The sequence below is a fragment of the Schistocerca gregaria genome, chromosome 2 (assembly GCF_023897955.1).
Source record: "Schistocerca gregaria isolate iqSchGreg1 chromosome 2, iqSchGreg1.2, whole genome shotgun sequence".
In the NCBI taxonomy this organism is placed as follows: domain Eukaryota; kingdom Metazoa; phylum Arthropoda; class Insecta; order Orthoptera; family Acrididae; genus Schistocerca; species Schistocerca gregaria.
In genome coordinates, this window is record NC_064921.1 from 732355970 (window position 1) to 732368650 (window position 12681).

At 39.7% G+C, this 12681-nt stretch overlaps 1 protein-coding gene across 8 annotated transcripts in view; it reads right to left on the bottom strand.

The window, feature by feature from the left end:
• The window catches only part of LOC126334869 (atypical protein kinase C), a 704619-nt gene that overhangs the window by 136503 nt on the left and 555435 nt on the right, over positions 1–12681 (bottom strand). For 7 of the 8 annotated variants that reach the window (XM_049997557.1, XM_049997563.1, XM_049997561.1 and 4 more), the window contains 2 exons: positions 12118–12287; positions 5944–6059 (listed from right to left, as the gene is read on the bottom strand). In XM_049997557.1, coding sequence (XP_049853514.1) covers positions 5944–6059; positions 12118–12287 — 286 coding nt within the window. Of the gene's footprint in view, positions 1–5943; positions 6060–7098; positions 7215–12117; positions 12288–12681 lie in introns of all 8 variants that reach the window. The other variant, XM_049997558.1, reaches the window with a different exon arrangement.

Below are 12681 nucleotides of genomic sequence, written 5' to 3' on the forward strand. Positions count from 1 at the left end.
ATCTCACAAGGGTAAAACATAAGTGAGAAACTTCAGCCTGGTGGAGGAAGGCAGCTGGATAGAAGGCTGATGCTGATGCTGTTTCAAAATGGGTTGCAAGTTGTTGTGCAAGAACCAATGCATCCACACGAAGACCAACCAGAAGTCCAAGGCCTCGGATGGAAGACTGTCATTGGCAACCTAAGATGGTATGGGGCATAGCCCACACCTGTGATGAAGGGACAGAAGAACCTACGGAGGAGACAAAGCATTCCCAACACACTCACTTGCTCTGTTTGATTATGTAATGTGCTTTGGCATGAAGACATTTATAGGTAATATGTCTGGCAGATGATGTGTGCCGTTTAAGGCGTTGCAAGGCCCAATGGCGATCATGGATGGCGATGGCAATGGCAATGGCAATGGCCATGCTCCACCATGGGACCACCCCATAGTAAAAGGGGCCTGTCAAGTAGGGAACAACAATGTCGGTGGCACTAATAACTGCATCGGACATGTCACAAATGACTTCATCAACAAAACCTGACAAAGAGGCGATAAACACAGTCTGGGAGGTATATAGAGGCCAATCGGAATGATGGAAAGCCCAGCACAGTAACCTGGCCATTGGGAGGCAGGAAGAGAAAGAAAGAATCAATGTGAAGTAGTCACTATCGCAGAGTTCATTGTGCTGCAACCAGTGAAATGAAGGGGGAAGAGGAGAGGAAGTGAGTGAAGGATCTATGGCAGAGAAAGTGCCGTAAGCAGTACTGAAATGGGTTAGGGGCACCATCATTAAGAAGGCACAGGTCATGTCCACAAGAAAATGGTCTAGCAAGAGACTCCGACTAGATGAACTGGGCCACAGGGGTTGATGGAGATTTAAAATCTCCAAGGAGGAGGAAGGGAGGTGGTGGTTGCTGAAGGAGGTGGCCTGTCACAAGGGAGGTAGAGATTGCGAACAGTGATTGTAGAGTCCAAGTGGACGCGAAAAACAGCTTTCAATTTGATATGAAGCGGGGGGAGGGGGGGGGGGGGGGGGTGGCCTCCCTGTACTAACGATGTCCATAAAGGCCAACATGCAAATACCAACGGAAGCCCTCTAAGGGTTGACCTGGTTCCAACAGAAAGCATGGAACCCATGAAGAATTGGTGAGTAATCAGCATGAAAATGAAATTCCTGGAGAACAACACAAGTTTCAGAGTCAAAGAAAACAAAGGATTACAATTACGGAAGGTAACAGTAGTACCCGTTACAATTCCATTGAATAAGCATGGAAGGTGGGTCCACATGGGAGGCAAACAGGCTGAAACTGGTCACACTGTGAGGTGTCACCACCATAGTTGGGGTGACATACATAAACTAGTGGTCTGACTCAAATTGCAAGAGGGGAGTCAGTATCCTCTTCTGTCGAGGTGGCCAGGGCCCAGAGAGTGAGTGAGTGAGTGAGAGAGAGAGAGAGAGAGAGAGAGAGAGAGAGAGAGAGAAGGCTTCAGTGAGCTCTGGAACTGAGAGTGTGTGGATGATCTTGGGGAAAATGGATTGTGTGTCCCAAAGCTGACTCCTGTCAGCAGACCTCTGGTCAAGAAGATGCTGGGGGCACGGTTCCTGGGAGAGAGGCCCTAATCACTGGCAGGCACTGAAGAAGGGAGACACTTCTCTAACTAGGTAGGAAAGCAGCACATGGGGGGGGGGGGGGGGGGTAGAGGATGTGGGAGCCACAGGGGAGAGAGAGAGGAGAGGGGTTGAGACTGAGCTAAGAAGAAAAGAGAGGTGGCGGGGGGGGGGGGGGGGGGGGGCGAGGGACGTGATGGAGGCAAAGGGAGATGTCACAGACACTAGGTGACGAGCATAAGAGTAGGATAAACCATTAAAGGATTTACACTCCTGTATCTTCTTCTCCTAATTATGAACTTGACAATATGGTGAAGACATGGATAGTGATGATTATGACAATTAATATGCAAGGGCAGCAGAAAACAAGGGCTCCCCTCATGGAGGGGGGAGGGGGGTCTCCACTTTCACCAGGATGTACGGCTTCACATTACACTGACGACACACAAACATTACCTTTTCCCAATGGTACCCCCTCAAACGCCAGACTAAAGTCACTGGTCTCAACGCAATTGTCCTCATGCCCTTTCTGAACATGCTGAACAAAATGAACACCCTACTCTTCCGGATTGGCCCAGATTTCCTAATCAGTTTGAAGGATGAGATTACTATAAAAAATGACTTCCTGAAACATATTGAAAGACTGGTGAGGAGTAATGGACACCAGGTGGTTGCCAAGATGGTCACAGGTTCTGGAACTGTACCCCATAAGAATATTGCTAACCCACAGAGCTAGCTATACAGTGACATCCGAAGACTGTCAGGTAGTGGAAGAGAGTGCTGTTCAATTCTAAGTCATCTGAGCCAGTTATCCACTCTCATCTAGGTCCTGGTAGGATGGATGTGTTCCCATTTAAGTTAAGAATAACCAGACAAGTGCAAGTGGAGTTTGCACCCTGAGGGTTCTATCATCATCCTCTTCATTTTCCCTCTATCCAACATATGGTCGGGTTGGGGTATCAATGGTACTTCGCCACTTTACTCAGTCTTTCCACCACTCTTTTTCCACAATTTGGTTCCATAGTAGGTTTCTCCTCCTTAAACTTATCTTTATTGTATCAATCCATCTTGTTCTCTGTCTTCCTCTTGGCCTCTTGCCCTCAATCTTGAACTCCATCCTTTTTGTTGGTATTCTTCCCTCTCCCATCCTCTTCGCATCCTCAAACAATTTCATTCTATTCTTTTAATTTTTTTTAGTCAACTTCTCCACTCCTATTTTCTTCGTAACATCTTCATTTTTCACTCTGTCTCTCCACGTCTTCCCTAGCATACTTCTCAGAAACTTCATTTCACTAGATTGTATCCTACTCTCCTCTCTTCTAGTCATAGTCCAAGTCCAAGAGCTGTAAATGAGTATGAGCGTGAAGTAAGTCTTGTATAGTACCAGCTTGCACCTCATTAGCATTTCCCTTCCCCACACCAAGCCCCTCACACACTGGTAAAATGTACTACTCTGTTGTATTCTTTTGCTAATTTCTGTCCCCAGTAATGCACTTCCCAAATATTTAAAGTTGTTCACCCCATACAGAATGCTAAAAAATTTAATTACAATGAGTCACTTTCAGACTTTTGGGAGCATTCTGTTTGTCCAACTGTTTGGTTAGCGACCTATGTCTTTTCCTGATACAGTATGCCAAAAAATGATTTTTGCCTAATTTTGTTAAAAATGTAAAGCAAACAATCCCTGTCGACAATACTGTGGTGCAAGTCTGTTATAATGCACAACAGACCATAGAAGAACAGAAGATACATTAAAAAAAAAAACTTCGGGTCCATTTATAATACAAAAAATTTAGTTTAATGAAGTAAAATTATAATGAATTATTCATAAAACATTCCAAAATACAATTTCATGACAATGATCTATTGTTTACTGTGCTTTTAAAATACTGTCCATAAATGACACAAAATTAGTGCAAGAGTCCTTAATCATTGTTACTAATCAATATAATTGCCCATCTTCATCAGTAATTTTTATTTTTGTGCCCTTATCAGCTAAAGACATTATCAGAATGTCAGATTAGAATTAGAAAAATGGAAAGTAATATTTCTAGATGTATGACAATAATAAATACGGTACATAAGTTCTCACAGAATATAATTTGTTTAGGGATAAAAGGGACAACTCACTCAATAGCAGAAGCACTGAGTCATTGACAGATACACACAAAACAGAATGAAAACTCTGCTTGCTTTCTGACCTACATTGTGCTGGCTAGGCATGACTGTCAATGACTGAATGGTTCTGGTATTTCGTGAGTGGTCCCATAAGAGTCCTAAATTATTTACAGTAGTACAATAATACACGTACAAGATATAATGGAAACATACCATGTTCAAAATCTCAGTATACTTTATCTTGTCAGTTCTCATGTGCACTTGTAGCACCGACTAGTGATGTTTAGTGAGGCAGTCTGCCTTAAATAAAATTTTGGCTGTTAGACAGCACTGAATGTTAATTTTTCTAAAAATGCCTTCATCATGATACCCAACTGCAGTTCTGGCCTGATACCTGCACGATTACTTCCTGCTTTTATCTTCTACATTTACCTTATTTCAGTCTTAACCAACAAAACTTCACTTCTTTCTTTCACTGATATGGCAGCCACAGCATTATTTTCAATTTTAATAACTGCATATTTGCACATTTATTGCCACCTAATGATCATCGACTGTTATTTAAGCTAGATTATCTTGATACACAGCATTAGTCTATGTACATGTGTCCAGGAGAACTTTGAAGATAAAATGTGTCAAGCTCTTAAATATGGTATGTTTTTATTTTATCCTGTGTATGCTTTACTGTGATATTTGTATAAATATTACTTCTCATTTTCCTATTTCTAATCTGACTGAGACTATGATGTTCAATGAGTTGTGATGAATTATTTAAATGATTTAATACCACCTGCAGTTGTCAATTTTCCTTTATGGGTTGTACGGTTGTACAATTCTGGTCTTACACCATTATCGAGTATCTGCATTTTAGGTCAGAGGCACCACCATTGCTTCTAGCCTTAGACAGTGTATTAGTTGCACATCCCTCATGTTTGACTGGTTAAATATTCAATACCACATTTGTCCATGTTTCAGCTGAACAGGTTTGAATGATGGTAAAGTGCCTTTAGCTGCTCATAATTAGTATCTTTACAATTTCCACAGTCTACAGTTTCCTGACGTAACACCTGCACAATACATTTTATAGCTTGTGGAAATTGTTAGGGTACAGAAAAAATGCAACTGTTCACCTACAATAAAACACAGTAATTATGAGCAACTGAAGGCTTTCAGCTGGCACTTCAAAAAATGAGATACTGGATGTTTAACCAGTGAAACTAAAGATATGCAACAAATGTACTGTTTAGGACTAGAAGTAATGTTGGTGCCAGATACCTAAAATACTGATCCTTGATAATGATCTATGACTGAAATTGTATAATTGTACAACCAATAAAGGAAAAATTATAGATGCAGATGGTACTAAATGATTTAAACCGACAGATTTTGACAATGGCTGTACGCCGAAACATGTTAACGTCTATAATCTCTTAAAAATAAAAACAGCAAACAAGACAGATAATCATTATAATTTTAAAAATAGTGACATCAAGTGCATGCAATTCCACACATTATTTTCAATTCAGATATGCTAACAGATATCCTTCCATCATAAAATCATGCAGTGTGACTGCACAGCTGCTGAAAGTGTGGGAATCATGGCAAGTATCCTATGGATAAATTGCCTCCAACTATTATATATGAAATCTGCATGTCAACTGAAATATGCTAGATACAAATAAATTACCAAAAATGAGCTAATTTACTCGCACAAAAATATCATTCTCTTTTTGAATTCACATTTTCACTAGTTACAGGTTGTTATGTATGTAAGAAGTTTTAAACCAAAATAAATAATATATGTACATCAATAGTAAATATACTCCTAAGGAAAATTTAAAACAGAGGAGCATATTTCCCATCCCACCTTCTCCTTGGAACCACAGTGAGAAAGGGATGTCTGACACACATGGCAGTAATATAAAGTGGGATCATGCAATGGCTCACTAGTGACGAAGCTTTTTATGCTTCATTCATGGATCCATCAGAAGTTTGAAGCATCAGATTAAATCTAACTAACTTATGCTGGGATTTAACACTATCCTTGCTTCTGATGAATAAATTAACATAATTGTTACAAAAACATAATTACAATATTATAGTATTTAATTAATTTATAACTAAGCAACCAAGCACTATGTCACAGCCAGTAAAGAGTAAAGCTATAAATTTAAAAGTAGCACAGCAGTTTGGATAATATGGCTGGCAGCTAGGTAAAGGGTGAAACTCACGTGTCATCAGGCGTGAGGTGAACAGGCTCATCGGTGAATTCTGGAGGAAAATTGGCCAGGTCTCGGTCCGACTCGAGGCGAGGTTTGTACGGGGGAGCCACTTGCTTCTGCTCAAGCTGCGGACCAACAAGATGCATGGCTACACTACGCAAGGCAAACTATCTACTTAGGAGCCAGGCCACAGGCAGAAGGGGTCAAAACAGCTCTTAGCTATTGGCTGCTTTCTAAAGCTCACTACATTCTGGAATGACCATGCCCTGAACACTGGTGCACCATCCACCATCACTGATCTCTTCAACAAAGTTCTTAGCATGCAAAATTTTTCTGTACAGTAATCTATTCCCCTGGACAAGGTACTTTCTGAAGGATACAGTATTTTATGGCACCCACGTACTTTCTCAAGAATATAGTCTTTTATGGTACCTAGGATTCTCAACACTGAACTTACTCAGCAGTAAACTTTTTTTATAGCTCGAAACTCTTGCAGTCACTCTTTCAGAGCAACTTAGTTGATGAACTCATACAAAAAAAGCTTCCAAAATACTGTGAACTATCTTCAAAAGACAATTTAGTTTTAAAACTATAAATAATGTATGGGCTATTCATGTTTTGATAAAACTTTGCAGCAATAAACTTTGACATTGGAAGTGAATCACAATGAACATTATGTCGCCCACACCTGCCCCCCTTCCACTGTTACTTACACTTACTCCACTTACTTTCACTTTTTCTTTCCTGTTCTTCTTCCCATCACAATATCATAATTATGATATTAAATCAAGAAAGACGTGGCAAAATGGAATTTATCTGTGCAGTCTGTTCAATGGTGCATGTTTATGTTTCTAACAGGTACTTCGGAACTTTCTATTTCCATCAGAGATGTACCTGATTTTTCTGAGCCACAAATAGGGTTATACAAATAAAATACAGGAAGCTTAGTGTTTATTAAGATTTAAAATAATAACAGAAATGTTTTTAAAGAAATGGCTTCTTGTTTAGCCTTTTCTGCCTGTAAACTTTGTTGCAGCTGAGGCACCAATGTAATAACATACAAAAGAAATTTCTTAAGTGTCCTAAGATTCTTGTGAGGTGAATGGTGCAGCGTGTAGGGGCACTAAAAGGGACAGGGCTCAAACTGTAGCTTGGCTCACTTACGGGTCATCCGGGGTCAACTGGACCGGCTCCAGCGTGAACTGGGGATCAAAATTATCCAGGTCCAGCTCAGATTCCAAAGTAGGGCAGAAAGGGGGAGGGATTTGTTTCTGGTTCAGCTGCAAGAAAAGGAATACTCACCAATGATGAAAAAAAAGACAATGTTCCACAGGTATTAAGTAACATCAACTGACAAGTACACCAAAGGCTTAAGGTAAAAGTGAAAACAGATTTGCACAATCACATTCAGTATAGCGTGGAACAAATTTCAAATCAGCAGTAAGAAAAAATTCAACCCAAATATTTCCATTTTTAGTTTCAGAAGAAACGTTCTGTCACTGAACTAACATAACAGGTACATAACAGAGACACCAAACAGGAGACTTCCACCTATAAGACCCAAGTCCTGATATATGGGCGAGATGACACTTCATAAAAATGCCATATTTTCTGCTACACTATGTGATCAAAAGTATCCAGACACCCCCAAAAAATATGTTTTTCATTTTAGGTGCAACTGTGCTGCCACTTACTGCCAGGTACTCCATATCAGCAACCTCAGAAGTTATTAAACATTGTAAGAGAGCAGAATGGGGCACCCCATGGAACTCATGAACTTCGAACATGGTCACGTGACTGGGTGCCAGTTGTGTCGTACATCTGTATGCGAGATATACACACTCTTAAACATCCATAGGTCCACTGTTTCCACTGTGACAGTGAAGTGGAAATATAAAGGAACATGTATAGCACAAAAGCGTATGGGCCGACTTCATCTGTTGACTGACAGAGACCACTGACATTTGAAGAGGGTCGTAATGTGTAATAGGCAGACATCTATCCAGACCATCACACAGAGGAATTTCAAACTGCATCAGGATCCATGGCAAGTACTATGACAGTTGCATAGGAAGTGAGAAAACTTGGATTTCATGGTCGAGCCGCTGCTCATAAGCTGCACATCACACTGGTAAATGCCAAACTACGCCTCATTTGTTGTAAGGACGTAAACATTGGATGTGGAAAAATAGTGGAAAAATATTGTGTCGAGTGGCAAATCCTGGTATACAATGTGGTGATCCGATGGCAGGGTGTGGGTATGGCAAATACCCGGCGAACATCATCTGCCAGCGTGTGTAGTGCCAACAGTAAAATTTGGAGATGGTGGTGTTATGGTGTGGTCATGTTTTTCATGGAAGGGGCTTGCAACCCTTGTTGTTTTGCATGGCACTGTCACTGTACAGGCCTACTTTGATGTTTTAACCACCTTCTTGCTTCCCATTGTTGAAGAGCAAATTGGGAACGGCGATTGCATTTTTCGATATGATCATGTACTCGTTTATAATGCACAGCCTGCAGCAGAGTGATCACATGACAATAACATCCCTGTAATGGACTGGCCTGCACACAGTGCTGACCTGAATCTGATAGAACACCTGTGGGATGTTTTGGAATGCCGAATTTGTGCCAGGCCTCACCGACTGACATCGATGCCTCTCCTCAGTGCAGCACTCCGTGAAGAATGGACTGCCATTCCCCAAGAAACCTTCCAGCACCAGCCTGCGAGGCTAAGGGTGGGTCTGCACCATATTGAATTCCAGCATTACTGATGGAGGGCGTCACGAACTTGTAAGTCACTTTCAGCCAGGTATCGGGACACTTTTGATCACACACAGAGAGAGAGAGAGAGAGAGAGAGAGAGAGAGAGAGAGAGAGAGAGAGAGAGAGAGAGAGAGTGTCTCCATAGTTGAAAGGTAGGTAAAACATACTTTTTTGTTCCACAAACATCCTGAGCCCTATGTGTTTTCATTTGGCTATTTATGATGTACAAGTGACCTAAAATCTTCACTGCTAAATGCCCAACTTTTTGTCCCTACACATGTTTATATGAAGAAAAGTATTTTCATGTATCTTTCTTCATACAAAATTACTGAACATTCAGCAGCACCTTCTTTTCCAAAAATGAATCCACATTGAGTTAATGAGCCTCCCCCCCCCCTCTCCCCCCCCCCCTCCCTCTCTCCCTCCCCCTCCATCTTCTTTCCCTCCTGTTGTGTGTGTGTGTGTGTGTGTGTGTGTGTGTGTGTGTGTGTGTGTGTTCTATTCTGGATTTTTGGGTAAAGTGAACAATTTTTTTCATTTAATATATTCCCATAATGAATGGCAAGCTACCATCAATATCTATCAATGCTATCTACCAAATCATTCTTTCAAGAATCGTACAGCTACTTACATGATGCCACTGTATGCCGAATACTGTAAATTTACACAAGGATTAGTTACAATTTCTGTACAAAGTGTTAATTTTCTGTTGGTACCGTATTCACTGCTGTGATAACATCTGTTTCTGTATTATACTGTATCATGTGTCAACAGCACAATTACTGTCACTGTTTACTTTATAAGGGACTTGTGGTGCCAAGGCCTCGGACATAATTTTCTGTTGATGTTTTGTCTCCTGTTCAGGGAGCACAGGAATCATTGTGATGAGAGTTTAAAATCTCCACTGAAGAACTGAATCATTTAGAAGATGACTACTGGAGAAATTACTGTCCTTACAATGAAACAAATAGAACATGGCACTCTAGATTTTACGGACAAAAAAAAAATAATTAAACGAAAGTTTTCCTTCAGTTCTAAAAACTCATTACTGACTGGAGTAACAGATGTTTAAGATATCAATACCTAAATTCTGCAGTCTTTGCAAGTCACAGCATGAATACACCCCACTCTGGGCAATGAGTGCACTTGCCAGCTTGAGTTGCCTCTATGCTCTGATACTCCCAGGAATGGAATAGGGAGGGGAGGAGGGTGCGCATGTGTCTGTGTGGTAACAGACATCCATGACTGCCGAACAAAATACCACTCTCTAGCAAAGGTCGATAGGCTGCAATGCAGCACTGCTAGCAGCCTCAGCCAACCTATGGTTATGGTTAATCATGTTGATCACAGCATGGCACTGCTATTGTGTGGATGGAACAGCCAACATAAAAGTAGAAATACAGAGTCCTAACAATAGAGACTGTGAGGATGAAATCCAGTTTCAACCAACTGCAGGGTCTTCCCACCGTGTGCCCAGTTTTGGGAGTCCAGCAGGGTTATGGAGCAGAGCAATTTGATAGTTCTGTTTACTGCAACTTTGCTGAATCCATACATAACTGCACAAAGAGATGCCCATCAAAACATGCTCGTTCGTTGTGATTTTAGTGGTCGCCCGAGAGACGAGTTGTGTAGTGTCAATAGTGGTTGCTCCTGTGATAGATTATGCTTTGGTTCAGTGGTCACCCAAGCAAAAGATTGTGTAATGCAATAGTGGTCACTCGTAAGATGGGATATGTCAGTGAGTCCAGTGGTCATCAAAGTGATGGACAGTTTACAGTGATTTTCAGTGATCACTTCTGCGGCAAGCCCTGTAGAGTAATTTAAGTGGCCATCACTGGGATGGGTGTTTCGTGACACTATGATCATTTCTGTACCAACAGTGTGAACAGTAAATGTTAATTTACTGAGCAATTGTGGCTTTTTTGTGTCAATACATGTCTGTTATTCCTATGTACGTTATTCCAAAGTAGTACCCATTCACTATTTAGTCATGGTGCTGAATAGTAGGCAAGCACATAAACTAGAATGACCATGTCCTTTAAATTTAGTTACTCTCCCTGTCTGCCACATATCAGCAATTTATAAAAGGGCAATTGTATAAATCTAGATCATTTGCTGTTACTTTGGCAACAACCGATTTCTTTTTTAATTCAAGATGAATTTAGAACTAAAAAAGACTGTTCAGTAACTGAAGTTAATAAGGAAAATGTTAAAATAAATTTTGAAGTAAAGGATGTTCTTATTCACATCACAGTATCCATGGATTCACATCTGCTTCTGAACTAGTTCTCCCAAGAAGGTCTTTCAACTTATTTGTGTTTCACATTAAGCAGTATTATAATATTTATCAAATCAATAGTAAGTGAAATGATATAAAACCAAACTCATTACAATAAAAATAACTTCTACTCATCCAAAAAAGTTTAGCACAAACATAAAAAATTGCAGGTGTCCAAAATTAATTGTGTTACTGGTGCTGTAAACAGGAAGCCATGAAGAAAAAGTACATAACTAGAGTACACGTTTATTATTATTATTATTATTATTATTATTATTATTATTATTATTAATGTCTTCATGGAAAGCAACTAGTGAACACTAGTCAGTTTTAAGATTCTATCAATTCTGAGCTTTAGTTTACACACACACACACACACACACACACACACACACACACACACACACACACACACACACACACACAGAGAGAGAGAGAGAGAGAGAGAGAGAGAGAGAGATCGCAATCCACTCTGGATGTGCTTAAATACTGGAGTCGAGTTTGTGCTGATTTCGAAATAGTGGCATAGCTCAAATATTAGTTTCCATAGGCAATATTAAATGTAAAGTCTCAAGTAAAAATAAAATAAAAATTAGTAGCGAACAGCAGGCAAAAGATGGAGAAGTCTGGAGGAGTGGGGAGATAGCACACACAGCAATCCCATTAATTTTACTCTCACAATTTCATGTACCAGAGTCTTAATCTAATTACAATTTCTGTTAGCTTCATGTCATTCAAGGTGTGTCAATAATATAGTGATACGATAATACTGAGAAAGTTTACAAAAAATAGAGTAATGATGAATTTATCTGTTGTACTTCCCATGGAAGACTCTTATTTTCTAAATCTAACTAGCCCATTGGCAAGTAATTACTATACACATGGAAATAAAGTATACATAGCATTTCACTAGTGGTATGGGCATTTGAATAGTAATGCATCATTAATAATCTAATGAATTGCCATTAACAATGTAACATTTTGCTAAAACCAATACTTTTACAAGAAAGTCAACAGATATTATTTCAGGTTCATAAGGAAACTTAAGGAACTGCTTATCTTGGTAAATATTATATGCATTAAATCAAAATTACTGAAGTTTTACAGTGCCTATACATTGTTACAACATTTATTACACTTACCAATTCCCACTCTATGCTTTTGAAGAATGGATGATTTGCAATGTCCATGAAACCTGTTTCTCGATGACAGCCTAATCTGTCAGCCGGGTTTTTATTTAGGAAACCTTTGAGCACAGATGCAGCTTTCACAGAAAGTGAGCGAGGTATACGAATCGTCTTCTCCAAGATAACTGGAAATACAGAAATTCAATAAGCTTATTTAAAAAGAGAATATTTCTTTAGCTGAAGAATAAGTACTCTATCTTTCATAAACTATCAGTAGTAAACACAACATAAATACACTGAAACTTACATATGTCATTTAACTCTTATCAGTTTGGAGATACAGTATACTTGATAATTCAGGAACCAAAAAGGAAGTAAATTCTGAAACAAACTGCTTCTACATACAGCTAAAATTAGCTCCACAACCATTATTTGTTCCAAACAGCTGATGAATCAATGGAACAGTTTAGTAAACTGTTCCACACAAGAACATGGTCATAAACTAATTGCTGATTTATGAGCCTGCCACATATTTTCCCTTCATTTTTCTTTCTCATATTCTGGATTCTAAATCTTTCT